Source organism: Pollicipes pollicipes, unplaced genomic scaffold, assembly GCF_011947565.3.
Source record: "Pollicipes pollicipes isolate AB1234 unplaced genomic scaffold, Ppol_2.1 Scaffold_2555;HRSCAF=2994_pilon_pilon_pilon, whole genome shotgun sequence".
Classification (NCBI taxonomy): domain Eukaryota; kingdom Metazoa; phylum Arthropoda; class Thecostraca; order Pollicipedomorpha; family Pollicipedidae; genus Pollicipes; species Pollicipes pollicipes.
This window is the reverse complement of record NW_023596136.1, coordinates 19920824-19948232: the sequence shown is the minus strand read 5'-3', so window position 1 is coordinate 19948232 and position 27409 is coordinate 19920824. Positions and strand designations below refer to the sequence as shown.

General features: G+C 54.1%; 1 protein-coding gene across 1 annotated transcript; it reads right to left on the bottom strand.

Moving 5' to 3' along the window:
• Nucleotides 1–205: 205 nt before the first annotated feature.
• On the bottom strand, nucleotides 206–27409 carry LOC119098901 (cilia- and flagella-associated protein 44). The gene is made up of 24 exons (XM_037221949.1): nucleotides 27320–27409; nucleotides 26878–27016; nucleotides 26211–26314; nucleotides 25590–25752; nucleotides 24161–24315; nucleotides 22483–22611; nucleotides 21269–21404; nucleotides 20120–20192; nucleotides 19955–20080; nucleotides 19187–19348; nucleotides 18638–18743; nucleotides 17303–17379; nucleotides 16707–16812; nucleotides 16260–16372; nucleotides 15548–15667; nucleotides 14631–14811; nucleotides 14079–14267; nucleotides 12521–12715; nucleotides 12160–12192; nucleotides 11885–11973; nucleotides 11474–11614; nucleotides 7833–7935; nucleotides 7204–7381; nucleotides 206–387 (listed from the first exon to the last, which is right to left on the bottom strand). Exons 1-24 carry the CDS (start codon nucleotides 27407–27409, stop codon nucleotides 206–208), a joined length of 3090 nt encoding a protein of 1029 aa, XP_037077844.1.

The following is a 27409-nucleotide window of genomic DNA, read 5'->3' as shown; positions in this document are numbered from 1 at the left end:
CTGTCTCTCTCACAGCGCGGCAGACCCGCGGTGCTTTCACTCCCACAGCACGGCAGACCCGCGGTGCTGTCACTCCCACAGCATGGCAGACCCGCGGTGCCGTCACCCCCACAGCACGGCAGACCCGCGGCGCTGTCTTTTCCACAGCACGGCAGAAGCAGCCCGGCCTCCGGCAGCGGCGCGCCGGCGGTCGGCCGGCGGGCACTTACCTTTTAAGCCGCGTTTGGGCGACCCAGTCGTAGAGCTGCTGGTCGCAGCCGGGTGGGCACACGCTGAGGTCCCAGGTTTCCTGGATGGCGTCCTCCTCGTCCTCATCCTCATCGTCCGAGTCCGAGTCGTCGTCCGAGTCGGACAGGGAAGAGGACGAGTCGCTGTCGTCCGAGTCGTCTGTGGAGGACGGGCGGCGATCATGTGGATGGTGTCAGAGCCCGGTCAGCCTCCCGACCCCTCGGAGGAGACGGATCACCGACGAGACATATGATGTCGTGCAGGTCCCGGGGATGATCCCGAGCCCCTCCCCACAGCGCATCTGGCATGTGTCCCGTCACTGGTGGCGTAGCTGTCCTGTACACGTGATCATGTCGGGCTAGGACCGCGCCACCCAGTTCGACTTGGAAATACGGAAGGCACGAGTGCGGTACGAGTCCCGTTTCCCAGCAGCAAGACTTTTGTCCGCTGCCTTCTTCAGCACTGCCCTCATGCTGTCATCTACCATCGCCAAAAATGCGTTTCCGGGGTGAGCAGGCCTAGCTTCATAGGGCTGCACACAGTAAGATAGGTTCTCGTACTAAAGATACATATACATTTATTACTAAATTTACCATTACTTCATACACACACGCACACGCACGTACGCACGCACGCACGAACGCACGCGCGTGTGTGCGTATGCGTGTATTTAGTCATGATAAAGTTAGTACTAAATGTTTGCATATGTTTGACGCGGGAACCTATCTTACTGGGCGCAGCCCTATGGAGCTAGGCGTGTTATGTGTGCACACACATGGAGCTCATTTATTTTCTCCAGGTATGTTAAATCCTGAAATTTTGAGGTCAAATAGTTCAGAAAAACATGCCAAATAAACTCGAGTTGGCTTCTCAATACCATCAAAACAAAGCACGGACTTGATTCCTAAGTTATTTACGGCTAGCCGGCTGAGCGATTTAATTACCTGATGGTTAATGACTAACGCAAAATTTGTCATTTGTTCTACAGGAGTACAAAATATCCTAGCATTTAAAACGTGTTAAGAACGTCATGTACAAGTATGCTAAGTGCCAACATTCAAAAGCAAAGGAAATGACATCTACGACGCAGGCGGCACACAAAATTACGTTCGAAAGTTGTGCGTACAAATTCATCGGCGCATAGCCGACTGCTGCCCTGAGGCTAAAGCACCAAGACCAGTAGCGACTGAGCCTGAGCGATCATGGGTGCCGCGGGAGGCCAATAGAGACTGAGCCTGAGCGATCATGGGTGCCGCGGGAGGCCAATAGAGACTGAACCTGAGCGATCACGGGTGCCGCGGGAGGCCAATAGAGATTGAACCTGAGCGATCACGGGTGCCGCGGGAGGCCAGTAGAGACTGAACCTGAGCGATCACGGGTGCCGCGGGAGGCCAGTAGAGACTGAACCTGAGCGATCACGGGTGCCGCGGGAAGCCAATAGAGACTGAACCTGAGCGATCACGGGTGCCGCGGGAGGCCAATAGAGATTGAACCTGAGCGATCACGGGTGCCGCGGGAGGCCAATGGAGGCTGATCCTGAGCGATCATGGGTGCCGCGGGAGGCCAATAGAGGCTGAACCTGAGCGATCACGGGCGCCGCGGGAGGCCAGTAGAGACTGAACCTGAGCGATCACGGGTGCCGCGGGAGGCCAATAGAGACTGAACCTGAGCGATCACGGGTGCCGCGGGAGGCCAGCAGAGACTGAACCTGAGCGATCACGGGTGCCGCGGGAGGCCAGTAGAGAATGAACCTGAGCGATCACGGGTGCCGCGGGAGGCCAATAGAGACTGAACCTGAGCGATCACGGGTGCCGCGGGAGGCCAATAGAGACTGAACCTGAGCGATCACGGGTGCCGCGGGAGGCCAATGGAGGCTGAACCTGAGCGATCATGGGCGCCGCCGGGGACCAACAAAGAGGCTCCCTAACCTAACCCACCTAACCTAACCTACAAATATACAACAAATATAGGACCTTCAGAGCAAGCAGTAAGAACCCAGGGCTACGGTGGCGGGCCCCTAAACAATCGGGAGCGCTATGGCAGGCTGACATGTAGGGCCCGGCCAGAGCACAGGGTCCTCTGAACAAAGGGGCATCACCCAACACCATGAATTAATACCCCCTTGCGATCAAGAGTGCCCGAGCAGGTTAAAAGAAAGAGCCCCGATAAGATTGAAGGGTCCTCCGCGAATGAAATCAAAGGGAAGTGGCCCTCGGTCATAGTAGAGGGCCCCTGAGCATCGAGTGCCGCGGTGCCTCACCATATATGATGGACAGCAACAGCACACGGCCCTCCGAGCAAGTGGAAAGCATATGTATGACTAGTATGAAGGGCCCCTGAGCAACTGAGCGTACCTGGGCATATCGGGCCCCGGAAAAGGCGTTTGGAGCCTTTCGGGCAAATTGAAAGAATCGTGGAGGAAAACCTGATTGATCAAGATTACCAACGCATGGAAGCAGATAGCGTCCCAACAGCAGCGTTGGGCTCTTCCAAAAAAATGCAAGGAGATCAAAGGCAACGTGGAAAGCTCCTTAATGATCAGATCGACCTGACAAGTGGACATATAGGGCCCGGGCAACAGTGTAAGACCTCTGGACAGCGTGATGAGCCCAACAATTTCCCCCAATCAACAAAACACGTTAACAGATGGGACCCCGTCAAGAGCGTAGGATCCTCCATTCAGATAGGAAGTACCCAAGACCCAACGTACAAGCTCCCCAACGATCGGATGTGCCCGTGCAGCTCATCAGAAAGGGCCCCGACAAGGGCTTATTTAATAATTTATATAAGACAAGGCTATTCATTCAAATAAGGAGCACCAAAAACCCAGTGTGGAGGGCCCTCTAAAGATGGAGCGTACCTGAGCAGGCTATCAGATGGCTTCGATAGGACTGTAGGGTCCTAAATTCAAACACCAAGACGCAATGCCCAAGGCTCCGATCAGCCTAGTATGACCACGGAGACGAGCTGAGGGGGCCCCGACAAGTGCGTTGGACCTTCTGTTCAAATAGAAGGAACCCAAGACCCAATTTGGAAGGCCCAGAACGACCGAGTGTGCCCAAGCAGGTTAACAGATGGCCCCCGACGTGAGCATAGGGCCATAAGCCTGCAGAGCCTTTCTGATCAGTGGAAAGAATCCGTGGAAGGCCCCTGATTGACAAGACCGTCCCGACACGCTAGCAAGGAGTATCCAGCAGCAGCGCAGGGCCCTTCGAGCAAGTGTAAATAAATCAATGGCAACATGGAAGGCTCCTTAGCAATCGAGATGACCCTGATCGGAATCCCCCGGAAGCAGCGTAGGGTCCCTGTAGGACCCCATGATACGCAAAATTATCAATTAACAGCTTTTTCGATCATTGAATACATTTTGTCTGCTCGTGGGCCCCTCATTTTTGCTTGCGACTGTTCTTCCCTGCTCACCTGTAAAACCAAAGACGTCCAATTTTGTCAAGTTTTGTGTGATAGCAAACTATACTTGTTCAATTGGCGGCTATGGGCCGTTCGGAGCCTAAGGGCTCCTTCGGGATCAGGGGAGGCATGAGCGTCAGGGAACATCAGGGGCCCACCACGGATCCTTTCCATTCACTCAAAAGGCCCTACGCTATTGCCGGGGCCACACATGTTAGGCTGCCAGGGTCGGTTCCTCAGGGGCCCTTCACATTGGTTTCGGCTTCTTTCCACGTCTTCGGCGGGATCAGCGCTGTTGCTGGGGGCCATATAGGTTATTGTACCGAAGCACTCAATGCCCAGGGGTGCTCTACACTGGCATAGGGCTCTCATTTGCGGGTGGCCATACACTATTGCTGGGGTTCTTTCTGTTAACCGGTCCGGAAACTCTTGATCGCGCAAGGGTCAGCAACATTGGTATTGGGCATTTCAAATTTACTCAGATGACCCAACACTGCTGTCATTAGCCCTATACGTTCATGTTTCAAGGTACTCCCGATCGTGTAGATGGCTTGCGCATTGATCATGGGTTGTTTCCCGTTTGCTCGGAGGGCCCTGCGCTCTGACCGGGCCCTATGTGTTCAACTACCGGGTACTGTCGATTATTCAAGGGCCCACAATTTTGGTCCTGTTTTTTTCATTTGCTCGTAAGACCGTTTACGGTTGATATGAGCCTCTGTGTTGAGCTGCTGGCTCACCTTTCGATCCGTTAGATGACGACCCTGCTGGTCTTGGGGTTTTCTTATTTATCGGAGGACCTACGCTGTTGACGGAGCTCTACGTGTTAGTCAGCTGGGGCACTCTTGATTGCTCTGGGGCCTCCCACATTCGTTTTGGGCTCTTTCTATTAGGTCAAAGGGGCCTTATTCTGTTGCCAAAGGCTCAACGTGTGCTTGCGAGCGCCAGCACTTCCATCATTCATGGTGTTCTGCCAGGTCGGGTATACGCGTCTGGCTGAATTATTTCAGATAAATAAGTTCGAGATCTACACGATGACAATGTTCCGCGGGGTTTTAGCTGCACATCGTAGCAGCCACATCTGTTCCGACAATTTTTACGCGCAATTACCTAAGAACTTCAAGCGCCACCAGCGAAATATATTGCAGTGCCCTTGATTGTTCATTTGTGCCTCTCATTATGGTGTGCATTCCACTTCTAACACAGTTTATATGCTAACATATTTTATATTTCCATCATATCCAAAACAACAACACGGCATTTGTTAATAGTCATTGGCTGTTCACAGCATCCACTAGCTGGCTAGCCGCCGGAAACCAGCTGGCCGCAGCCAACCCTGGGATCAAGTGTCGTGCTGGACTTTGATGGTATTTAGCAGCCCATATGAACCTATGTTGCCATATCTTCTCAACAACATTGAGCCTTAAAATAGCGGTGCACACCATGATCTGAAGACAATGAACGCGCTCTATGTATACACATACGTCCGACACTTAGCCTTCTGGGGCCGCGCACAGAAATATTGTTCCCGCATGCAAAATGGTAGACATAAAAAATCTTGAAAATTAAAAGAAGAAATCTGAGGATTTTTGGAGAACGGACTCCAAGCTATAGAGTGGCCCACAATGTTGCGTGGCCACCTCCTTGACTCAATTATGGACCAGCCTCTGCCTGCGTAACGGCGGCAAAAGCCAATGCAATCATGCCATGCCGATTCTTGAGACGGTTCCAAACGTACGATTTCCTTCCAGGCGTCACAAGCAGTCAACGTTTTTTAAATGACGTAAATTCCGTCGTTTTGAGCTATAACACCATTCACTTTCATTTTAAAAGAAGTATCCCACCTTTTCATGCCTCTCACTTATTGTTTCATCGGACGCGTACAATTCATCAGTAGTACCAGTTTTCGAAATTCCTCTGAATATTTTAAACCTTTATTCGAAATAACCAATGATGCGGGAGAAACTGGTTTGACTCACTGTTCACCACTATTAAAGCAATACATTTAGTTTGCCTCGTTTTATCCAACGTATGTCACCTATAATGTTAGCAACGCACTAATGTGTCAAAACGCTTGTGTGATAAATGCTGCGAAAGCTATGAACACTTTGCTAAGATGAGCGAACATGAAGCCATTATTCCGAGACTTCAACGAAACGTCATATGTTGAATTTGGTTTCTCCCCGTATGGCGTTTACAGCAGTAACTCTTCTCGGGGCGCACTTCGGCTTTGGAAATAGCAGCGCTGCATGATCCGCGCGACGCACTGGTTCAAACTTTAACCAATGCGCTTCTAGGTAGCAGGCTCTTGCCAGCTGGGCCAATGACAAACGTTCTCTTATTCGCACTAGTAGAGGTGCGCACGGTGGTTGTCATGGTGAAGGCGACCGCGACTTTAAGGAAGAAGCGTATTGATTTTGCAAAGCGATGACAGCATAGCTAACACTAAAAAATAATTAAAATTGATATTCTGATTATGTTCTTATGGTGCTCCAGTGGCACTATCCAGTGCTATTATTGGACGTAACTAGTCTTGAAGTTTCACTGGATTATGTTTCTCTGAAATATTCCCCAAAGGTGGGACACCCCTTCAAGTTTCGTTGGGAGAGGAGGAAGGGTTACGCGGTCAGGGAGCCTTTCGCAGATGTTCTTGAAGACATGTCTCTGTGCAGGAGGATACACGAGAAATAATGGCGGACGAAAGCACAACTCAAAAATGTGTACTGAAAACGTTCAGCGCGCTTCAGGCGCGCGAAATTTCTTGCGTGACGTAAAACAACATCGCATATTGTCGATCTTGTCTTTACCTGTCCACCTGGCACTTTTAGCTGTCAACACTTAATCACACACGTATAAAACATGACATAGATTCAGGAAGGAGAGCGCACACCCTCAGGGGCTTGTACGTGTGCAAGCTCCTGTCTCTGTACACAGTGATCAGCGATTAAAGCTTTCCTACAGCAGTTAACGAGGCTCAAATCGTGCCTCGGCCGTCGTGTTCGCCGGGCCAAAAACAAACGCGTTAGCCCATTACTTGTTGTGGAAAGCTCTCATAACCATGCAGTTCGGACTGGGAACACTGAAACGCACAGTCATTGAAACCAGTCACCCGTGTTAAGTTAAAACGGCGGCTTGTGCTCGATTATCGGATGGCCATCACTGCGCCTTCTTTGGCATTCCGGAAACTTCAAGCCAGTCATGCTGTATCTAATAACATTGTTGTATTTCTGAACTACATTGCCGTGTTTCTGAACTACACTGCTGTGTTTCTGAACAACGTTGTTGTATTTCTGAACAACGTTGTTGTATTTCTGAACTACGTTGTTGTGTTTATATATCACCACTGCCGCAATGCTTTGATACAGTTCAGCTCCAGTCTGACAGGTCAATGTATTCAAGGCTTCCTTTACCTATCCACCCAAATCAGAGCACGGCTCATTGACAAGGACTTCCATTGCAGAATTCACGGAACAAAAAATATAGATACTTGATATCAATGAATCACACCTAGCATGCAACAATATCCAGAACGAACACAAAGTGCACGCCTCACCAGAGGCCCGCACTCACCATCTTTTTTGGTGTCAGATTTGCGTTTGATTTTCCTCTTGTACACCCGGAGCAGAAACTTGGCATACTTGTCACCGGGTATGTTGTTGGTGACCTCCTTAGCCAGTGCGACGATCCCCTGCTCCAGCTCCTCTTGTTCCCGTGTACGCGCCTCGAAGCGCTGGGTCACCTCGGCCAGCTGCCAGCGGACAGCCGACAATGAAGTCGAGGCTGCTGAGAGCCCAAGGCCCAAACCGCACCAATACGGCAGAACAGGGACAACGTGCGGTACACTAAGTCGCATGGACAGGGCGAGCTAGCGAAAGACAGTCATCCCTCAGAAACCTCCCGTCCAAAAGCTTAAGCATGCTCAGCTTCACACTGTTTATGCCCGCGCGGCCGCATTCGAAAAGTGACTGGCATGGATATTTCCACTCAGTTTGAAAGGGTGATTTCTTGCATGACCACCGTGCGTTCAAACAGCACGGTCGACAGCATCAGGCAAAACAACAAAATGGTTGCAGTTTGATGACTCATCTCACTCGACCGCGTGCGACCGCTCAGATCCTGTTTTGTTCAGACCAGCAGTCATGTTCAGTTCTGGGGCAAACCCCTCGCCCGCCTTTTTTGAAATCGCCGTGACATCTTACCGCCATCTGTGCCTCCGTGTCCTCCTGCATCTTTTCCTGGAGTACGCGGTTTAGCAATGCCTCTTGCTTTTCGAACTCGCGCACCAGCACCAGCTCACGGAACCTGGAGCACGGCGGGTGCTCTGCCTCACCAGGGTACCAATCGTTCACAGCCATCCGACCGGGCAGTCAGCCGGCCCGGGGACCCCGACCAGGCAGTCAGCCGGCCTGGGGACTCCGTCCAGGCAGTCAGCCGACCCGGGGACTCTGGCCAGGCAGTCGGCCGGCCCGGGGACCCCGGCCAGGCAGTCAGCCGGCCTGGGGACTCTGGCCAGGTAGTCAGCCGGCCCGGGGACCCCGGCCAGGCAGTCAGCCGGCCCGGGGACTCTGGCCAGGCAGTCATCCGGTCCGGGGACCCCGGCCAGGCAGTCAGCCGGCCCGGGGATTCTGGCCAGGCAGTCAGCCGGCCCGGGGATTCTGGCCAGGCAGTCAGCCGACCCGGGGACTTTGGCCTGACATAGCCGATCGCTTACCGATAGCTTCCAAAACCATGGGCGGATCCAGGACTTCGTCAAGGGTGGTACACGCTTCATTGCTAGTCCCCCTGGAACTTGGCGCCCTCCTCCCCCCCCCCCCCCCAACAAAAAGTCCCCGAATTTCGACCACTTCATTGTGCAATTCTTAACTTTTAATCGGCAAACAATCTTCTGCTTGAACGGCCCACCGGATTTAACTCACTTTGATTTTGGAGGTAAATTTTCTTCTATGTAAAACCTGAAGATATGAAACACGAAACATGAAGCATGTTGGGCTTATTCAGCTGAAAGAGAAGCTAGAAGTTACCGGAAGAGACAACTCAGCACGTATTTAGGAACAAATGAAACCAAAGTAGGCAGGAATTAAATGACTGCATCAAATAAACGGCAGGCGCTGTTTAACTTACAATGGACTATTTGTTCCTTTCTATTGAATAATAGTATCCAAGAGCGTTGCCGGAGTTACTCGGGTTTTCCAAAGATGTTGAAAGGTCAGTGGAGTGAACGACAGCGTAGATGGAAACGACCAAATATTTACATGGATGTGCCTATGTTCCTCCTTGAACTATCCCTCGTTCCTTGGGATAGTTCAAGTTTTCTTCAGAATCCACCAGCGAAAAGCAAAATATTAACTAGTTTTGAGCAGTAGTGCTCTCCGCCTAGACAAAAAAAAAACACCGACGCCCGCGTTGTGGTCCGTACGGGCTGCGCGGAGCCGGCCTCCCAGTAACACACGGCGGCGGCCAACGGGCGGGTGAAATTGGTGACGTGGAGGACAGTGGCACTTCAAACGCTTCATGAAATAAGTTGCCTCGTGTTGCGGTAACTACAACACGACGGAGGGATACATTATACAACGGGCCCCTCTCTCAAGCGGTAGGCTCTCGGGCCAGGACATCTGGCAGCAGATCGACGCAGTGCCTTGAGTGTGCAAAAGGATCTTTTAACGGCGCGGGAGTCCAATAATTGGTACAGAGACAACACTGCCGCTTATCGGCCCCTGGTTGAAACGGTGCGGTGAATCCCTCGTTCGGTACTGGGGGCTGGGACTGACGCAGGGTCTGTCGATACTGGGGGGCTGGGACTGACGCAATGTCTGTCGGTACGGGGGGGCTGGAACTGACGCAGGGTCTGTCGGTACTGGGGGCTGGGACTGAGCGCAGGGTCCTTTCGGTAACTGGGGGCTGGGGACTGAAGCAGGGTCTATCGGTACTGGGGCTGGGACTGACGCGGGTCTGTCGAGTACTGGTCCCTTGGGACGGACGCAGGGTCTGTCGGTCTGGGGCCTGGGACTGACGCAGGGTCTGTCGGGTCTGGGGGCCTGGGACTGACGCAGGGTCTGTCGGTACGGGGCCCTGGGACTGACGCGGGTCTGTCGGACTGGGGGCTGGGACGTGGGACAGGGCCAGGGGTCCTTGTCGTGATTGGGGCCTGGGCCTGACGCAGGGTCGTTCATTACCGGGTCTGGGACTGACGCAGGGTCTGTCGGTATTGGGGCCTGGGACTTACGCAGGGTCTGTCGGTACTGGGCCTGGGACTGACGCAGGGTCTGTCGTACTGGGGCTGGACTGACGCAGGGTCTGTCGGATGTGGGGCCTGGACTGACGCAGGGGTATTTCAGTACCGGGCCTGGGACTGACGCAGGGTCTGTCGGTACTGGGCCTGGGACTGACGCAGGGTCTGTCGGTACTGGGGCTGGGACTGACGCAGGGTCTGTCGGTATTGGGGCCTGGGACTGACGCAGGGTCTTTCAGTACCGGGCCTGGGACTGACGCAGGGTCTGTCGGTACTGGGGCTGGGACTGACGCAGGGTCTGTCGGTACTGGGGCTGGGACTGACGTAGGGTCTGTCGGTATTGGGGCCTGGGACTGACGCAGGGTCTGTCGGTACTGGGGCTGGGACTGACGCAGGGTCTGTCGGTATTGGGGCCTGGGACTGACGCAGGGTCTGTCGGTACTGGGGCTGGGACTGACGCAGGGTCTGTCGGTACTGGGGCTGGGACTGACGCAGGGTCTGTCGGTACTGGGGCTGGGACTGACGCAGGGTCTGTCGGTACTGGGGCTGGGACTGACGCAGGGTCTGTCGGTACTGGGGGCTGGGACTGACGCAGGGTCTGTCGGTACTGGGCCTGGGACTGACGCAGGGTCTGTCGGTACTGGGGCTGGGACTGACGCAGGGTCTGTCGGTATTGGGGCCTGGGACTGACGCAGGGTCTTTCGGTACCGGGTCTGGGACTGACGCAGGACGCAGGGTCTTTCCACTTTATGATAGTGAATGCCAACTCTTGCCTCGTTATTTCCCACATATTCATTCATTGCCAAGAGGACCGTGACCAGCACAAGAGACGCATTGACGTTCGTAGTTCCATCCCTGAGCCTATTCCGAAAATGTGCCCCCGGTCTTTCCCATGCCCTCCCCCGGCCCACCTCCATCTCGAGATATGGGCACACACGCAGCTCGACGAGCCAAACGGGGCGCGGCTATGAAGTTAATAATCTTCCGCAGAAACACATCGTGGCTCCATGCGGCATTCGGCGGGTGCTAGGGATTTAACGGGACTGTGCCAGGACCTCCGCTTATCTATAAAATCCTGTGAATTGCCACCTGACGGCGGAACTTGCGTGGCATCAAAAACTGAAGTCCATCGCAAACTCTCCTGCGATGCAGACGCGTGCCTGGTTCTCATTTCGTCTCCATTCAGCTGCCACCATATGAATCTCATTTGGAAAACCTCGTGTTGACGTCCAGAAACACGCCGCATGTCACAGGAGGTAACGGAAATCGCGTGGCGATCTGACCTGAATCTCATCAGGCAAGCCTAGTGTTGACGTCCAGAAACACGCCGCATGTCACATGATGTAACGAAAATTGCATGGCGATCTGACCTGAATCTCATCAGGCAAGCCTAGTGTTGACGTCTAGAAACACGCCGCATGTCACAGGAGGTAACGAAAATCGCATGGCGATCTGGCCGGTAACGCGTGGTGATATCTGTCTCTGTCATATCTATTGGAATGGGTCGATATAGCCGCAGTAGCCGTGACATCTGACTGAACAGTCCTGGCACTGGCACTACTTAGCCATGTGACCCGCCTGGCGGGTCACGGGCGCCTGGCACCAACTGACCTGGTGATGAGACGGAGGTCGGCGTTTTTCAGCTCGTACTCGATGCGCACCATTTCCTTCCACACTTCGTACACACACTCGTCAAACTCTTCAATCAGCTCGCTCATCTTGCGCAGCTCCTGGTCGCGCGCGAACGCCGTCCTGCAACACACGAAGCCACCTGGCAGTAAGTTGCGGAAGGATCACGGGGCGCAACGACGCAAACCTCTCTTAGTGCTCCCTGCGCTCCACAAAGTGGCACCTGTCAACTCCAAGGACAGGCTCCCTTGTTTCGCATCGGCTGGGCCTGGAGCGGGCTTTGTCTGAGACAGAGAACACAGATCATCCCCAGCTGATCTCGAAGTACCGTCGCCCATCGCTGCCCCCTAGTGTTCGCGTTCGCGGCCCCTTCCCCTCCTCCTCCGCGCTCACCGCATCTCGGCGACTTTGGTGAGCGTCTGGTCGGTGTCGGACCGCTGCACGACCGGGCGGGCGCGGTGCGCGCCCACCTCCATCGCCGCCTGGTGGCGGGCGCGCAGCAGGCTGCGCCGCCGCAGCGAGCCCAGTGGTGTGCCCGCGGCGCCCGTGCTATCGGTCGCCGAGCTCTCGGCCGCCGCCGCCGCCGCCGCCTGTGCCGCCGCCGCCGCCTGCGCCGCCGCCACCACCGCCGGGTCCTCGTGCGCGATGGCGGCGGCGGCCGCCGCCACCTTGCGGTACTCAGCCAGCGCCTCCTCCGAGATCTGAGCCGGCAACGGCAATACGGTAAGCCATTGCAACAGACGCCCGCTGCTGGTGTTCTTGACATACGCACACATTCACCTATGCTTTCGGAACGGCACCGGCTTCCACGGGTGGCTATGGGGGCATTCCGACGGCTGCTCTCGCAGCCGTCAGAATCTTACAGACCGCACCAGCAAGCTAGTTAATTCAAAACTAGCCAGACACTTTTGACCTTAGCGATAGTAGTATCGCCACCAATCCCCGGCTAAAGCCGCACAAAATAAGGTACACGCCATCGCACCTGGCCGATCAGATGCGTGACTCCGACGTCAGCCAGCCGGGACTGACCTGGTAGATGGCCTCGGGCGACTCGTCATCGGCCAGACTCGGCTGCTCCGGCAGCTTGACGTGCTGCGAGGGCGGCAGCTTCTTCTGCAGCTCCCCGGCCCTGGTGAGTGATGCGCAAATTTCGCGCAGCACCTCCTTCTTCCGGCGGCGCAGCTCCAGCACGCGGCTGTTGAACTCCGTCTTGTGCTTGCGAATCTGGCACGCAGAGAGCCAAACGGATAACAGTTGCGCGCACAGGTGTTCTGTCAAGTGCTGATTTAGTGTCCGGGCAACATTCAACGCATATTCGGGTGGGAGGTCAATCTGACCTCCGCTTCCTAAAGTATTTTTCCAGGACAACACCCGAATGGAGCGACGTAGTAACGCTTTACTTTGAACAGCTGTTGACGACTCAGAAGTTGAACTTTTTATGCCAAAATATAGACATATCTCTTAAGGTCACTGACCTGTAACAGAAAAAGTCAGGCCATGCTTGTCAGCGAAGGGAACATTCTGAGCTGATGCGACAATGGGGTTTAAGACGAAGTCATGCAACTTTAAAGCCTTTTGGGAGCAATTATACTAATAACATTAGAATTGGAGCTTATTTTTCTATCCTTGGGTGAGGTATGAAAACCAGGTCGAGGCTCAAACCAAAACACATCTTCTTACTTAAAAACGTGCCTCTGTGGATGGTTTTTGACAAAAATTCGGGATTTTCATTACAAGGTTAACAAATTGTATTTTGATTTCGTGAACGCCAGAGAAGATATTTGACATGAATTAACCTCGATCAACCTTTTCCTTTCACGGACATGCAGCTTAGGGTAGGTCTTGACGCTGATTTCAAATTCAGAATGATCTCGAAGTTTTTTGGGTTGTTTTGACCTTTTTAAATAAGATAAGGCCGCTGACCTGATATGACCCCTAAATACATTTTGCTTGGAAGCTGTTTCGGCTAAAGCACGGTTACATGCGGTCAGACGGCACGTTGAGTGCTGATCTCGATCTCAATCGTGTTTGACCCGAAGACCACGACATTAAGAAGTACAAAAGACACCAGCGAATTCACATCGAGCCCCACGTATTCTGCGCCTCTTGTCACTCTAGCTCGCTTAGTTTTTGAAATATCAGAGGGTCAAACCGGCCCCAACCCCTACCATCCCGAGTACCTTCTAATCAACTGACCACCCCGGTGCGTGTTAAACAACACTTGTTCCTCCCCGTGATTCATTGAAACTTTCCACTTTAATTTATCTAAGCTGAGAAGAACTCGATGCTTCGCCCATATTTCACATGCTACTAGTGTCCGTAACACGACTGCACCCATGCAGTTTCGTGCACCAGTCTAAAAAATGTATAGCCCCATGACATGTCTGCTACAAAAAAACCGGGTCGGAGCTGCGTGTTTCCCCTGCTTACTGCGAGCTCCTGCTCCAAAGCTGACCGCCTCACTTTATAATCCCAGGCAGTTCTGCGAACATCGGCTGGTCACGCCGAGGCGTTGTGAGCACCGCACTGTCTTATGCCGCCTGATCAGCAAGATAGATGAACCCACCAGCAGCTACAGTCTGCCCACCTCTTCCTTGACGGAGATGAGCTGGTGCCGCTTGAGGCGAGCCGTGTTCTGGCGCGAGTCGACTACCTTGAAGTCAGCGGCCGTTTTCAGCTTGAAGTCGCCCAGGCTGTCGAGCGCAGTCTGGATGGCGGCCAGGTCGGTCGGGTCGTCGCGGTTTTGGTCGGGCCGACGGGCCATCATGTTAGCCCACTGGCGGCGGCCGGCCAGGTCAGCTGAGAGCGATGAAGCCGCCCGCCGCCCGACGCGGCTTCTGTCGCGGCAGGCGGAGGTGGGGACGCGTGGCAGCCAGCCACCAGTCGCGATCACGCCGACCGCAGCTCAACAACGAGGCACTCCTTACCTTACCGTACGTACAGCTGCTGACGTCACTGACTCACGACGCCGACCCGGGAACCTGGACACAAGCGGCAGCAGGCTTCTAGCCCATCAACTGACGCTCCCGGGCGGACTTTCCGCAACCGTGCTGACCAGTCCTCATTCCAGATCACCGCACCAGACGCCCGTCGCCAGCATACCACGCCACCAGCGGCGCAGCTCCGCCCGCCCGCCCACCTGTGTTCTGCGGCGCCGCCGCCTGGTCTTCTTCTCCTCGAGCCGCAGGAGGGCGCGGTAGGCCCGGATGCCGACGCTCTTGCGCGTCTGGCGGCGCGCACTGACCGACATCTGCTCAAACCGATTGGCGTCCGGGTCGGCCGGGACCGCTATCCGGGAGCGGGAGGGGACCGCACTCGACCTGGGCCCAGCCAGAGGCGTCAGTGGAGGCGCAGTCAGCGGTCGGCTGTTCCAGCAGGCTCAATACGATCGCGTGCAAAAGCGGGCCACTAATTAACAGCGTATGAATGATGGTACTGATCAGTGGCATTAGTCTGACCAAGATGAGTTTATTGTTACCATTGCCAAATGAATAAGAAAGCACGCTTGTATGAATTGATTGGCAGAAAAACGTAATTGTTAAAGTGGCTACGTTCGTCCAGATCACGGCCACTTTTGTTTCTCCCCACCGGATCGGTCACGGTCAGACCCCGTTGTACAGGCCGACACTGAAGGACAGTGGTGCCCGGCATGACAGGTAAGCCGGACCTATCCGGTCCTAGAAACGGACGTGCCGGCCGGACCTACCAGGTCCTGGAGACAGACAGGTCGGCCGGACCTACCCGGTTCTAGAGACGGACAGGCCGGCTGGACCTACCCGGTCCTGGAGACAGACGGGTCGGCTGGACCTATCCGGTCCTGGAAACGGACGTGCTGGCCGGACCTACCAGGTCCTGGAGACAGGCAAGTCGGCTGGACCTACCCGGTCCTGGAAACGGACATGCCGGCCGGACCTACCCGGTCCTGGAGACGGACAGGCCGTCCGGACCTACCCGGTCCTGGGGACAGACAGGCCGGCTGGACCTACCTGGTCCTGGAAACCGACATACCGGCCGGACCTATCCGGTCCTGGAGACGGACAGGCCGGCCGGACCTACCCGGTCCTGGAGACGGACACCACCTCCAGCTGGCTGACGGCCGAGTCGCTCTGGTCGCGCGCCTCCAGGAAGCTCTCGGACAGCGTCTTGACGCGGAACGTCCACACCTCGCGGCAGTTCCTGTGGCGGGGCCGACACGGCGCCAGCCTCAGCGCCGCAGCTTATGTTTGGGGAGGGGATGGGCGCGCTGGCAGGGCAGCGCTACTCGTTCCGAGGTAAATGCACGTGCGGCACGTGTGGCTCGTTGCAAAGACTCAGCTCTGGACCACGACAGTATGAAAGCGTACCAAAGGAATCGTTACGCTCAAACAAGAAGCAGTGATACTGGCGATGCCACCTTCCCTGGTCGTGTTCTGTGGCGTCACGGATCAATTGCTGAACTGCAACTCTTTCAATGATCACGCCATTATCAGTAAAACAAGCAGAAAGTTCAAAAACGAATATTCATAAACGACGATGCGATCTCAGCCCTCACTCCACCGGCCACGTATCACAAGGTGTATTACGTTCTCCAACTTCTGGCGCGCTTCCTCCGATCGCTACCATTCAGTAGAGGTGTGGTCCACGGGTTGGGCTCATGATCGAGGGGCCTGGTTTGGGTCTCCGTCACGGTACACCACTGGCCCTAGTTTTCGCAACGGCGTGGCGCCGCTGGTGATGTCTTAACACGAGCCAGTCGTCAACGTAACGATAGAGCAAGACTGACGCTTACTTGAAACCTCGCACAACCACCCTGTCGTAGTCCACGGTGCTCTTGAACCTGTCAAACAACTTCTTGCGCCCCAAACGGTACTTATCAGCTTCCCATTCCATCTCCTTCCGAGCCTGTGAGTGGGAAAAATGTGCCTGAATAGGGAATCCTCTATGAGAAGACGGAGACGCTGATAACAAATTTCATGGAGGTAGGCCTGAAAGAAATGAAGCGGTAGAAGCTAACCTTGTTTGTCATAATTGTGTGGCGAAAGAACGCTGTAAATTTTTCCTGTGGATGCATTCGAAATTGAATTTTCAACTCGACGAAGCTCAAGACAAGTTGAAATCAGTGAGAAGACGACAAAGTCCGACGAAAACAGTTTTTGTGCTAAATAAACAAACAAAAAACCTTCCAAACGTCTCCACGTCCTCAGCTCCATCTCCATGCCCCTGCCCGGCCACTGACCGTCTCGAGGTTCTCCTCAGCTCTGCGTTGCTGCTCTGCCCTGATCCGTTCGTCCAGCAGCAGGTCTTCATGGCTGAGGGCTACCTCTTTCGGCAGAGCCTGATTCCTGAACGGCACCGGTGGCAACAGTCAACTGAACCATGCAGGACGCTAAGCTTGTTTGGAACGCCATAAAAGGTAAGCCCTGTCACAGCACAAATCGTGCTCGATGACTCCAGCACCGAGGAAGTGCACACTTAGCAAAATAGCCTGCTGGTCGCTGCAGCAATCCATGTCACACTTTATGTCGGCGCACTTCATGACGAAGCAGCTGAAGCACTCACAGGTTCAAAGCATCACCATGGCATAGTCTTCCAAGCGATCCATCGCACTCCTCTGCCAAACCAGCCTGTACTGTTCACCTGACTGCCAGCTAAGGACTCGCGTCAGCCGGCTATGACAGGGTGTCTCCACCAGGTGGCAGGTCGGTCGCGACCCCGGCACGGCAGCGCCGTCCTGTGGAGGACAGGCCGCACACTCCGTCCGCTCGGACATCCCCGCCCGGCCCTGGTGCGGGGCGCGACAGCTGACCCGACAAGGCCCGGTCGCCGACTCACTGGACGATCCACTGCTTGAAGTCGCGCCGCAGCTCGGCCAGCTCGGTCTTGACGGCCGCCTTACGCTGCTCAGCCAGCTGCAGCCGGGCGTCACGCGCCGACCGCTGCCGCTGCTCCTCCAGACTGTACGACTGCGGGTCGTCGATTTCGTCCACCCGCTCCTCCGGCTGATGGGACCAGACACCGGGCCCCGGTCAGCGGGACACGCGAGCGCACGAGCGACTGACGGGACCACATACCGGGCCACGGTCAGCGGGACACACGAGCACACGAGCGACTGACGGGACCACACACTGAGTTCCGGTCAGCGGGACACACGAGCGCACGAGTGACTGACGGGACCACATACCGGGCCCCGGTCAGCGGGACACACGAGCGCACGAGCGGCTGACGGGACCACACACCGGGCACCGGCCAACGGGATACGCCAGCACATGAGCGGCTGACGGCACCACACACCGGGCACCGGCCAACGGGATACGCCAGCACATGAGCGGCTGACGGGACCACACACTGGGCCCTGGTCAGCGGGATACGCCAGCACATGAGCGGCTGACGGGACCATATACTGGGCCCTGGTCAGCGGGTCACACGAGCGCACGAGGGATCCACGATTACCCCGATCGTGACAGTGCACATGTGTTGAATCACTTTTTTGCCTAGAGGGCAAGGTCTGTCCATCTTCAACAGCATTCTGGAAAAAACCGCTTGTCGTGGTGTCCCTGGGTCACGTAACATACCCTGGTGTACCTGCTGTCTGTAGATACTATATTGCTATGGGGCATCAAACGAAAAACAATACACATCTGTTCACATCATCTCAGCCGATACCGTACCGCCTCTTTACATTGTGGAATTTTTATGAGCCGTCAAGTTATCAGAGCGCGAGTCGCCTGGAGCATCAGCCCATTACTTGATTGGAGATGGTGGTGATCCGCCTGCAGTGTGGCCGCAGCCGCTCATCATCGTGGGCACTAGTTACCAGGATCATGGTCGGCAATGCCAAATATGATTGCGGGTTCAGCAGTAATGTTTTACGTTTTGAGGGCATGCTTTCCGGACATCGCCGTGACTTATTACCAAATCCGATGCAACTGAATCGCTCGTAATCATAATCTCCATGCAGTGCCCTGCAATGTTGATTCTTACATATCCGTCCACCTGGCAGCAATCAGTGCCACAATGCACGCCAGCACGCGGTTACGGCCGACCAGCCGCCGCCTCCCGATCCATCGACCAAACGGCGCGGCCGGGCGGGCCGAGGGCGGGCCGGGGGAGGAGGGAGACCGGTGGCGTGAGGTGGGAGCTGGCACGTCTACCTCGGCCGACACTCACCGGGCCGACCAGGGCGATCCTGGACGAGCGGGGCCGCGCCATGCCCTCCGGCGGATTGAAGTCGAACAGGAACACGTTGCCGTCCGCCCCGCATGTGATGACGTTCCTGAAAGCGTGCGACGCACTGCCCTTGTACGAATTCTAGTTTGCCTATGGTGCTCACTGTACGACAGAGCAGTTCATGTCAATTATCTGAGGACACAGCTCTCGTGGTTTACGAGACGACTTATGAAATCAACTAAACGCATTTTCGATCAACGTATGCCTTGCAAGCGTCGATTATTAACACGGGCTCATCATAAGACAAAAATAAACTGGTTGCAGGATGTCACATCTCAGGCAGTCTTTCCGTGCAATCTTACATGATTTGCTTTTATTTAGAGCAGTGCGATCCTACATGATATGTTCTCATTCTGAGTGGCATCCAGTGCACGGCTACATGCGGCGCAATTGTGATGATGCCAAAAATGTTGCCACTGTTGTCTACTCGAGAGTGTTGAGCCCGACGTCCATCAGCCATTGAGCCACAAAGCGGCAGTGACGGCTCACCTCTGGTCGTAGGTAAACTGGATATCGGTGATCCTGCCGTACGTGTTATCGTGCATGGAGAGCACCCAGTAGTCGTCCAGGTACCAGGGATTGTCCGGCTGCACCGCGTGCACCCGAATCCGGCCGTCGCAGAGGCCCAGCAGCAGGTACTGACCGTCGGGGCTGTAGACAGGGTAGCGGACGGCAGCTGTGATGTCGGCGCCCGCAGGCGACAGCGGTCAGGGAAAGTCGACAAACACGTCACGCAATGCTGTGCTGCAGAAAAACACACGCAGGAACCGGCCCGAAACCTTTTTGCAAACGCATCCGCCCTTTCAGAAAAGGGATTACTTCGATCAGTTTTTTTCCACCCCCACAGAATACTTTCAGGCATCAGAGTGTCCACAGTAGTTATGTGCGTTACCCATAACTCAGAAATAAGCCAACAGTCACATACTACTTGCCTACGTTCTTCTCAGCGAATCAGCACAGTGCAGCGCATGAAGTCACAATGCTGTACAAGCCTTACCCGGCCTTAACCGGCCTCCAGCCCGGCGTAGCTCCATACCCTGATAGTTGTCAACTGACGCATGCCGAGCCGCTGCAGGGGTCAGCGCCGCCACCAACGCCGGCTTCGCCGAGCCGACCTGGTCTGAGCGCCGCCCAGTCAGCGGATGTCACAGCTCCTGTCCGAGCTGGCCCAGACCCGGCCCCGGCCGCCCCACCGGCCCTCTATAGCGCTTCCCCCCCCCCCCTCTCACCACGTGGCGCCTCAACGTCGACACTGACCTGAAGCGGCGTACGCTGACGCCGACGTCCGAGGCGCCGGGAACGCGCACGGCCGAGGGGCGAGCCTCGCGGAAAGCGGCCGAGTGCACCCAGCCAGCGTCCCAGCCATCCATCAGCAGTGTGAAGCTGCCGTCGCCGGCCGGCACGCCCACCAGCACGGCCGACGGCGGCTCCGGCACCACCAGCGGGATCTCCGGGATGTCGCGGTCCTCCGCCGCCAGCCGCTTCTCCAGCTTGTCTGAAGACGGCCGCAGGAGGGGAGTCAAGGCACATCAGCGGCAGGCTGGCACACAAACCGAACAGGTTCCAACGCCCACGGCCCTAAAGAAGCGAAACTGAATGATGGGTGAGACTGATCGCGCGATTATAACTCTATTCTGCCAGATAATGGTGATACAATAAAGTGTCACAGTGACGGCAGCACAGCCACGACAAGATAAGACTGAACGAGTTATTTCCGATTCGACCGTCACCAACCCGATCGTCACCAATCCGATCGTCGTAAAAAATTATCACTAAATAGGACGTATTTACGAGAAGCCATCAGGACGGGATGTCTATTTATATTATCTAAGCATTCTACCTTCCCAAACGTCGATTCGTCTTACAGCTATTTCTGCTAAAATGTCATCAATGGCTCACAAGAGTTGATTACCATAAAAGTCTAGTCTGGGAAATATTTGATAGCCGTGACTGTGTAGCCGTGACTGCATGGCCCTGACTGCATAGCTGCTGAAATAACTATTTAACAAATGGTGCAAAAACAAAACTTAAGGCAAGATATCGCTCATGAAAATAACGTGGGCAAAATTTGTTAGCACGTATTTAGGATCAGGGTGTTCTCCTGGCCCTCGGCTCAGCCATGCGTCCGTCATTTACAAAAATCGACGCGCTTGCATGAGAAAGAACATCGACCCAAAGTTCAATGAAGCCAAGTAGCGGAGTCTGTTTTCGGCATACCTCATCCTTTTGGTGGAGCAGTCCGGAACTGTTTCATCGAAATCACACGAACTCCTTTATGATAGCGAAGTGAACTCCGACGCGTTTAACGAATTTTCATCTCCCGGAGAACAAACTGAACCCGTAATAACGCCGTTACTGCGTAGCCGTCCTGCCCCGTAAACTACTAGAGTACAAAGATCAACTTCCTCCCTCACTGGCAACGCGAGCACAGACAGTTACTACTGCACGCTGCGGATCCACACCAAGCAAACCCACCCTGACTGCTGCGTCATGCCCCACCGCCACCGCCCAGCAGTGCAGCACCCGACCACGTGACTGCCGGGCCGAGCTGGGCTCGTCCAGCACACCTACCTTTCTCCACCTCCTCTTCTACCTCGACGCCGACCTTCTTGCGCTCGTCGATGTCCTCCTGCAGCGCTGTCCGCTGTTTTTGTTTCTCCTCCTCGCGGGCGATACGCGCTTCCTCCTGCAGGATCTCCGATTTCACCTGACAGCGGAGCGCCCCGGCGTCGATCTCACGCGGCGCGGGGTGCAGCCAGCCCGGGCGTTTTGGGGGGTGGGCGTGAAATAGCTGGCAACAAGGACATCTATCGAAGTTAAGTGAGGACTCGGTGTCCTGTCAAACGCTTAGTAGATTCGCAAGTTTGCGCTGACTGGGACTGCCAGTGTTTATCCGGGGTCCAGACCGGGGAACCGGATATCGTGATGCACCTGCGTCATGCTTCCAACGCGTGCGAGCAGATAAAACCAGGGTAAAATAGTGGGGTGCCATTTTGAATACATTTCTACGAATGCATTTAGTACGGCGCTCGAAAGCGGGTGCCCACTTTTGCAGGCTGTTAAAACGCATCATGCAGTGAAGTATGCGAGCTGTCTGAACGTGTCACCAAAAATGCACCTGGCTTACACAAAACACGCGACAAGAAGCTCATTTGGACACATTTTAAACGTCAACATCTGGTCAACACTGTTAACAGCACGGTAGCACTCGAAGTTCAGTAGCCAACACGCGGCCAGCTAATCAGAATAAACAACTCAACGGGTCACCGCACACTTATTGGCGAGGCTTTGGCTCTGTGGGACTTTGATTTCGTTGACAATAAATTTTTATCAACATGAAGCATTCCAAGCTTGCAAATATAAAATGGCAAAAGCGACCAAAACAGCGTTATGGCAAGGTCTACCGCAAAAAATGTTTGCAGAGACGGGTATACACAACCGAAGCATATCATGTGGAAGGGGGCACGTTTGCGTTACTAATGAGCAAGACGGTCGATGAAAACAGTCAGCACAAATCTACAGTTTTAACCCGGAATCCGGGCCATTGAGGAAGACATTCACACAACGGGGTTTGCGGTGGGAACGGTACACACCTCATCTGGCTACACGGGTGCGAATTATAATTTTGAAATGGCTGAGCATACTTAACCACTGTCTACGCGCTTTGCACAGTACCCCCGCACAAGTAAGCGATCGATTGTTCAGATGCATTTTGAATGTGCAGTGATGTACACAATTTGGTGTGCTGCCAGGTATCTCGCGCCGTCCTGCCCTGCGGCACTGACCGTCTTGAAGATCCAGCTGCGGCCGCGCACGCCCTTGATGCCGTAGGTGGAGTGGTCGGTGAGGTCCTTCACCCCCGGCGTTCGCATCTCGACCACCCGACCACGGCCCGTGAACAGCGTGAACTTCTTCTGCACAGTGAGTAACAGTGATATAAAAGCGCAGCTCTGATAAATATCTCACTTCAAGTGACAGAAACAATTGTGTAAGAAAACTGACATCGCTTGCGAGAACCGTTAAACGTACGCATCAGTTGCTCATTCTCAGCCTAGCAGAGCTTTACAAAGAAGGTTATTCAACCGATCCAGAAACTGCCATATAAGTTCAAGCGCATTTCTTTCTTAAACGGTCTCCACACAGAAAGGTACTTGGCCTTTTTTAAAAAACACACTAGAATGCACCCTGATCTCGAACATCATAAAGATGTTGCTATTAACCGCGAACAACATGGCAGAAGCAAAAGCGTACCAAGGCCACGGGTACGACACGAATCAGCAAATCTAAACATGGAAATAATATCAGCCTGACTCTGAGAAGACCAACACAACAAAACACTCACGCAATCTTAATTGTAACGCTTGATTTGCAACATTAACACGCGCCCGGGTGGCCGGCTGGATACCCTTCGCTCGGGTGGGGGTCAATTTAAGCCCCCTAAGGTCTCAGGAACTAAGAGAGCCAGAGGCACCAAATTCACAGGTTGTGTTGACCTGTACATGAAATCACTTAGGTCAAAGTTTGAGGTTCCTAGGTTGTGACCTGTAGGTCAAATAAAGTCAAACAAGGTCAAATTGCAGATTGGTCTCCAAAGGGCGCCTAGAACCTAGACCACCTGGTCATCGCAAAAGGTCACATGCTCATTCAAGATCAGGGACCTTGATTGACCTTTTGAAGTTCATGGTAACCAAAAGCATACAAGACTGCATAAAGTTTTGAATTTGAACAAGCAATGAATATTACACTAGGCAGCATGTTTTTAAAAAACAAAATGTTGACCTGGGTCATTTTGGGTCAGTGGCCTATTCTGACCTTAAATACGTCCATCGAAGGTGTATAATGCGGTTTCTGTTATCAACACATTCGAAATGCGCTCCAGGAACTATCTCATACATCAAACCCTAGAGTGATAAATCAGGTTAGTTTTGACCTTGATATGACCTCCATACCTGGCCCTGGGTCCATTTAATATGTTCATTCAATTTTTGTCTTGCCTAAGAGAGTATCTCAGAGATGCATGGCTTTGTCTAATAATCCGTTGTTGGATCAGATTGAGCGATTCCCTAGAAATTGCCTTCGGTGAAACCATGGCCTGAATTTGACCTGTCATAGGTCAGCGGCCTTACAAGGTACATCTCAATTTTTTCTGTTAGACGATCTGCTGTTCAATTGCCTGCAGCCATGCAAAATTTGGTGCGGCTATGCCGCGGCGTTCAGAAACCATTCTAGAAAAACTTTCGGGGGGTCAATTTGACCCCACCGAGCGCGTGTTAGTGGAATGATCCATTAAATGAATCAATTATGACTGATTTAACATCATTGCACAGTTGGAGAGCAATGGCTCAGCCGTGATCAGCCTAGGATATCAGACGCCCCGGAGTGCCGCGGCCGCGCCGACTGACTGCGCGCCGCCAGGTGGCCGTGCCTCTCGGCGCGGCGGCTGGCCAGCGGCCCGTCACCTGCCTCGCTGCCGGGCACGAACTCCAGGCACGTGACTGTCTCGCCCGGCTCGCCGTACCGGGAGAACCCGAGCGGCGCCACCACAAACTTCTCCTCCTCCATCAGCAGCGAGAAGAACCAGACGGTGCCGTCGTCCGAGGCAGTCACCAGCATCCGACCTGCGGCGGCCGTACAGACGATGCTGTAGGCGGCTCGAATGCCGACGATGGCCAGCTTTGGGCGCTGACCGCGCGCCCATGTGGCCAACGTTCGGCGGGTGGCAAGCGACGGGCGCGCGAGAGCGACCACGTGTCAGGAAATAATGCACACTGTAGTAATATGTAGTAATGTAAAATAAAAATAACACAAAAAGCCAAGTAGTAATAAAGTAAATAATCAGACAATTTTAGCATTACACTGCACCGTTCAAAAGTTCGGTTGGGGTATTTCACCTGTATTATTTTGGGTTCATTCTCCGAACGGATTAGCAGTTACAGCAACACGCACAATAGAGATTTCATGGTTGCATAGTTAAGGATAATGAAAATGTTAATCCGCTCCTAGCATCAATCTGAAAACGACACAGGCGACGTTTACGGTCCGGAATGCCTCTGCCATATGCGACTTGATTTCATAAGTGTTCTAGAATGTTGTTTTCCAATACGTCGCCGTTCTCGCTCATCCGTGGACCGAGTCTAGTATTAGCTGGGGTGACTGAAGCTGCGCAACCTAGGACGCTGCAACGTCGGGACATAGTGTTTTTGCTCGCAGACTGCAAGAACACATGTCCAAATAGTTTATGTAATCTTTGTTACTAATTGGCTCTGAAGAAGCGATAAACACCTCTAGACGAACTTAGGTTGGACGTACAAAAACAATTTTTACGTTTCTATATGCATTGTTGTTCAATTCAGGTGGATCCTCAATACATCTATCTGTACTACGTCGGGAAAAAATGCCGGCAACAACTCTGACCGCTACGGTTTTAAAGCGTCCTTTGCCCTTTCCCAAGACTCTGGTTGCGCCTCTGGAGGAAAACTCATTCTTATCCCATCCAGAATTGCGCAGAACGAAAAAGCAGGTTGGCCATTGCCCTGTAAACGATTGGCTGCTCTTCCTGCCATGGTTTTACCGTCAATTTTGTGGTGATTCCCATATCAAGATAATTTTGCAAGAGCCTGCTGGTCAAACAGAGCTGGCAGTCCTTTATCACGCCAGACAGTATCACGCAATGTCCAGCCGTACTAAACGTCCCCTTCGTCGGTTCCCGTAATGGCACCCACACACTCTGAGATCATTATGCCAACGTTACAGCTGTATTCGAACATGGGCAATACAAAGTCCAAAAGACTTGCATGCAGAATAAAATTTTACATTTCAGGTGACTCTGACTTTAGCCATTTAAGCGGATGCTTTGGTAAGTTCTCCGTTAGCAGCGGCAGTTGCGCCTCACCTGAGGGACTCTGCTTGATGACGGTGATGGCGGCCGTGTGGGGCTTCTGGACGAACATCAGACTCATGCCATAGCTGCCCTTTTTGGTGCCGGCGTGCAGCTCTAGCAGCCGGATGCAGCCGTCGGCAAAGCCACCCAGTATCATGCAGGTTTGTTTGCACACCTAGGGAACCGCCGGTCAGTTCGTCGACACGCAGCATAGTGAGACAGAGACAAGGTACCCTGCAGCCCCTCAGGGTATTGCGCAAGCTAGGCAGTGTGGCGGTCGCCTGTCACACTTCCCTGTTAGACCAATTCAGATCCGTGAAACATCCAATGTGCATGTGTACATGGAACAACGAAGTGATCCTAACGGCTGTTGCCCGCGGTTCAGATGCACAGTTTCAGACGGACGACAGCTTCACTCACCGCCAGATATACGCCGAGTCACAGCGCACAGGCAAACGCGAATTGCCATATCACGCCCACAAGTTAGCCTACACATGCGACTATTATTACGTTGATAGCATCGCTCATGTCCGTATTTGTCTGGTCTTTCAAGGCCTTGGAAGCTGTTATTCACGCCGGTAAACGCGTGGTCTCTGTGTCTCAGTATCAGACAGTCCAGCCCAGCGACCGCACCTCCTGTGTGAGCCAGATGAGTGAGTTACCCCCGGCTGGGTGGCGGTTGCGGGCCAGCAGGTCCCGAGTCCGGTAGTTAAAGACGCTGACGTGGCCGTCGTCACCTGGGAAGGGCAGCACGGTCGCGGAGCAGCGTGAAAAAGTGCGAGTGGGTGCGAGATCCCACTTGGCGTACAATCGATGCGGCTTCAGTTCAGACATCCCAACACGCTGCCCGGCGCAAGGGACCACCGTAACAGCCATTCAAAGTGTTACAGTTTTAATTGGAACATGGCGTTACCTGACCACGGTAGGAATCACTGCAAAGCTAACTCTCGCGAAAGCAAGCAGAAAGTGTTTCCCACTGAAACTTCAAGTGGAATGATAAACATGAATAAGTTGGACACGGATATGTGGGATGTGGAGATATCCACCACCATGGCCGGATTCTGTCTATAAATGACGGCGAGACAGAAGTCTCGAAATTGACCGCTGCGTACGGAAAATGCTGCAAAGGCTGTCCGCACCTACTATCAACCCTGAGTTTTGTCTCGGATCTCGAAAAGAAACAAGGGAATCATCATCATGACTATTGACTCAGCTTTGGCAGGTCTGTGGTAGACCAAGTTTGCTGAGCCAACAGAGCGCACATTTGCCGTACGAAGTCGACCGCAGCACGGTGACTTACCAGTGACGGCCATGAGCGTGCCGACGGGACAGGTGGCCAGCGCCCGGGCGGGCCCGGCCGGACACTCGTACAGCCGCTCCGGACCCTTGCTCGTCATCGAAAAGCTCAGGTCGGCCCGCCAGATGCCGCCACACGCGTCCTGTGCCAGGCGGCCGGCAGGTGACGGACGGTCGGGACGAGGCCCAGTAGGGCGTACCACGCAGCAGACGGGTCTTACCGCCTCTGTACACTCAACGCGAGGAGAGTTAACGGTTGGCAGCGATGCATTTGGTATCACTTGCTCGATTTCTGACCAGAGACGGCCAGCTTGCCCTTCACAAGCAGTGGGTACACATGTACAGCCCAGGCACCGAGCTGACACTGACGCTCGGCAACAGGACAAGCAGACGCGGCAGCGATCTCGACCACCGGGCGGACACCTGTAGAGCGGTCAGCGACTGACCTGCATGAACCAGATGCTCTCCATCTCTGGGTCGGGGTGCGGCCACATGGAGAAGAGGCTGCTGTGAGGGGAGAAGCGCAGCTCGTTCAT

Bases quoted from the DNA above. Each gene is read 5' to 3' on its own strand.
- LOC119098901 (XM_037221949.1), bottom strand. From the start codon at position 27,409: ATGAACGAGCTGCGCTTCTCCCCTCACAGCAGCCTCTTCTCCATGTGG. The intron at 15,668-16,259 runs GTAAGCGTCAGT...GCCCCGCCACAG, and splicing joins GTGGTTGTGCGAGGTTTCAA to GAACTGCCGCGAGGTGTGGA. The intron at 14,268-14,630 runs GTGGGCGGGCGG...GGCCGCCGCCAG, and splicing joins GGCGGCGCCGCAGAACACAG to TGGGCTAACATGATGGCCCG.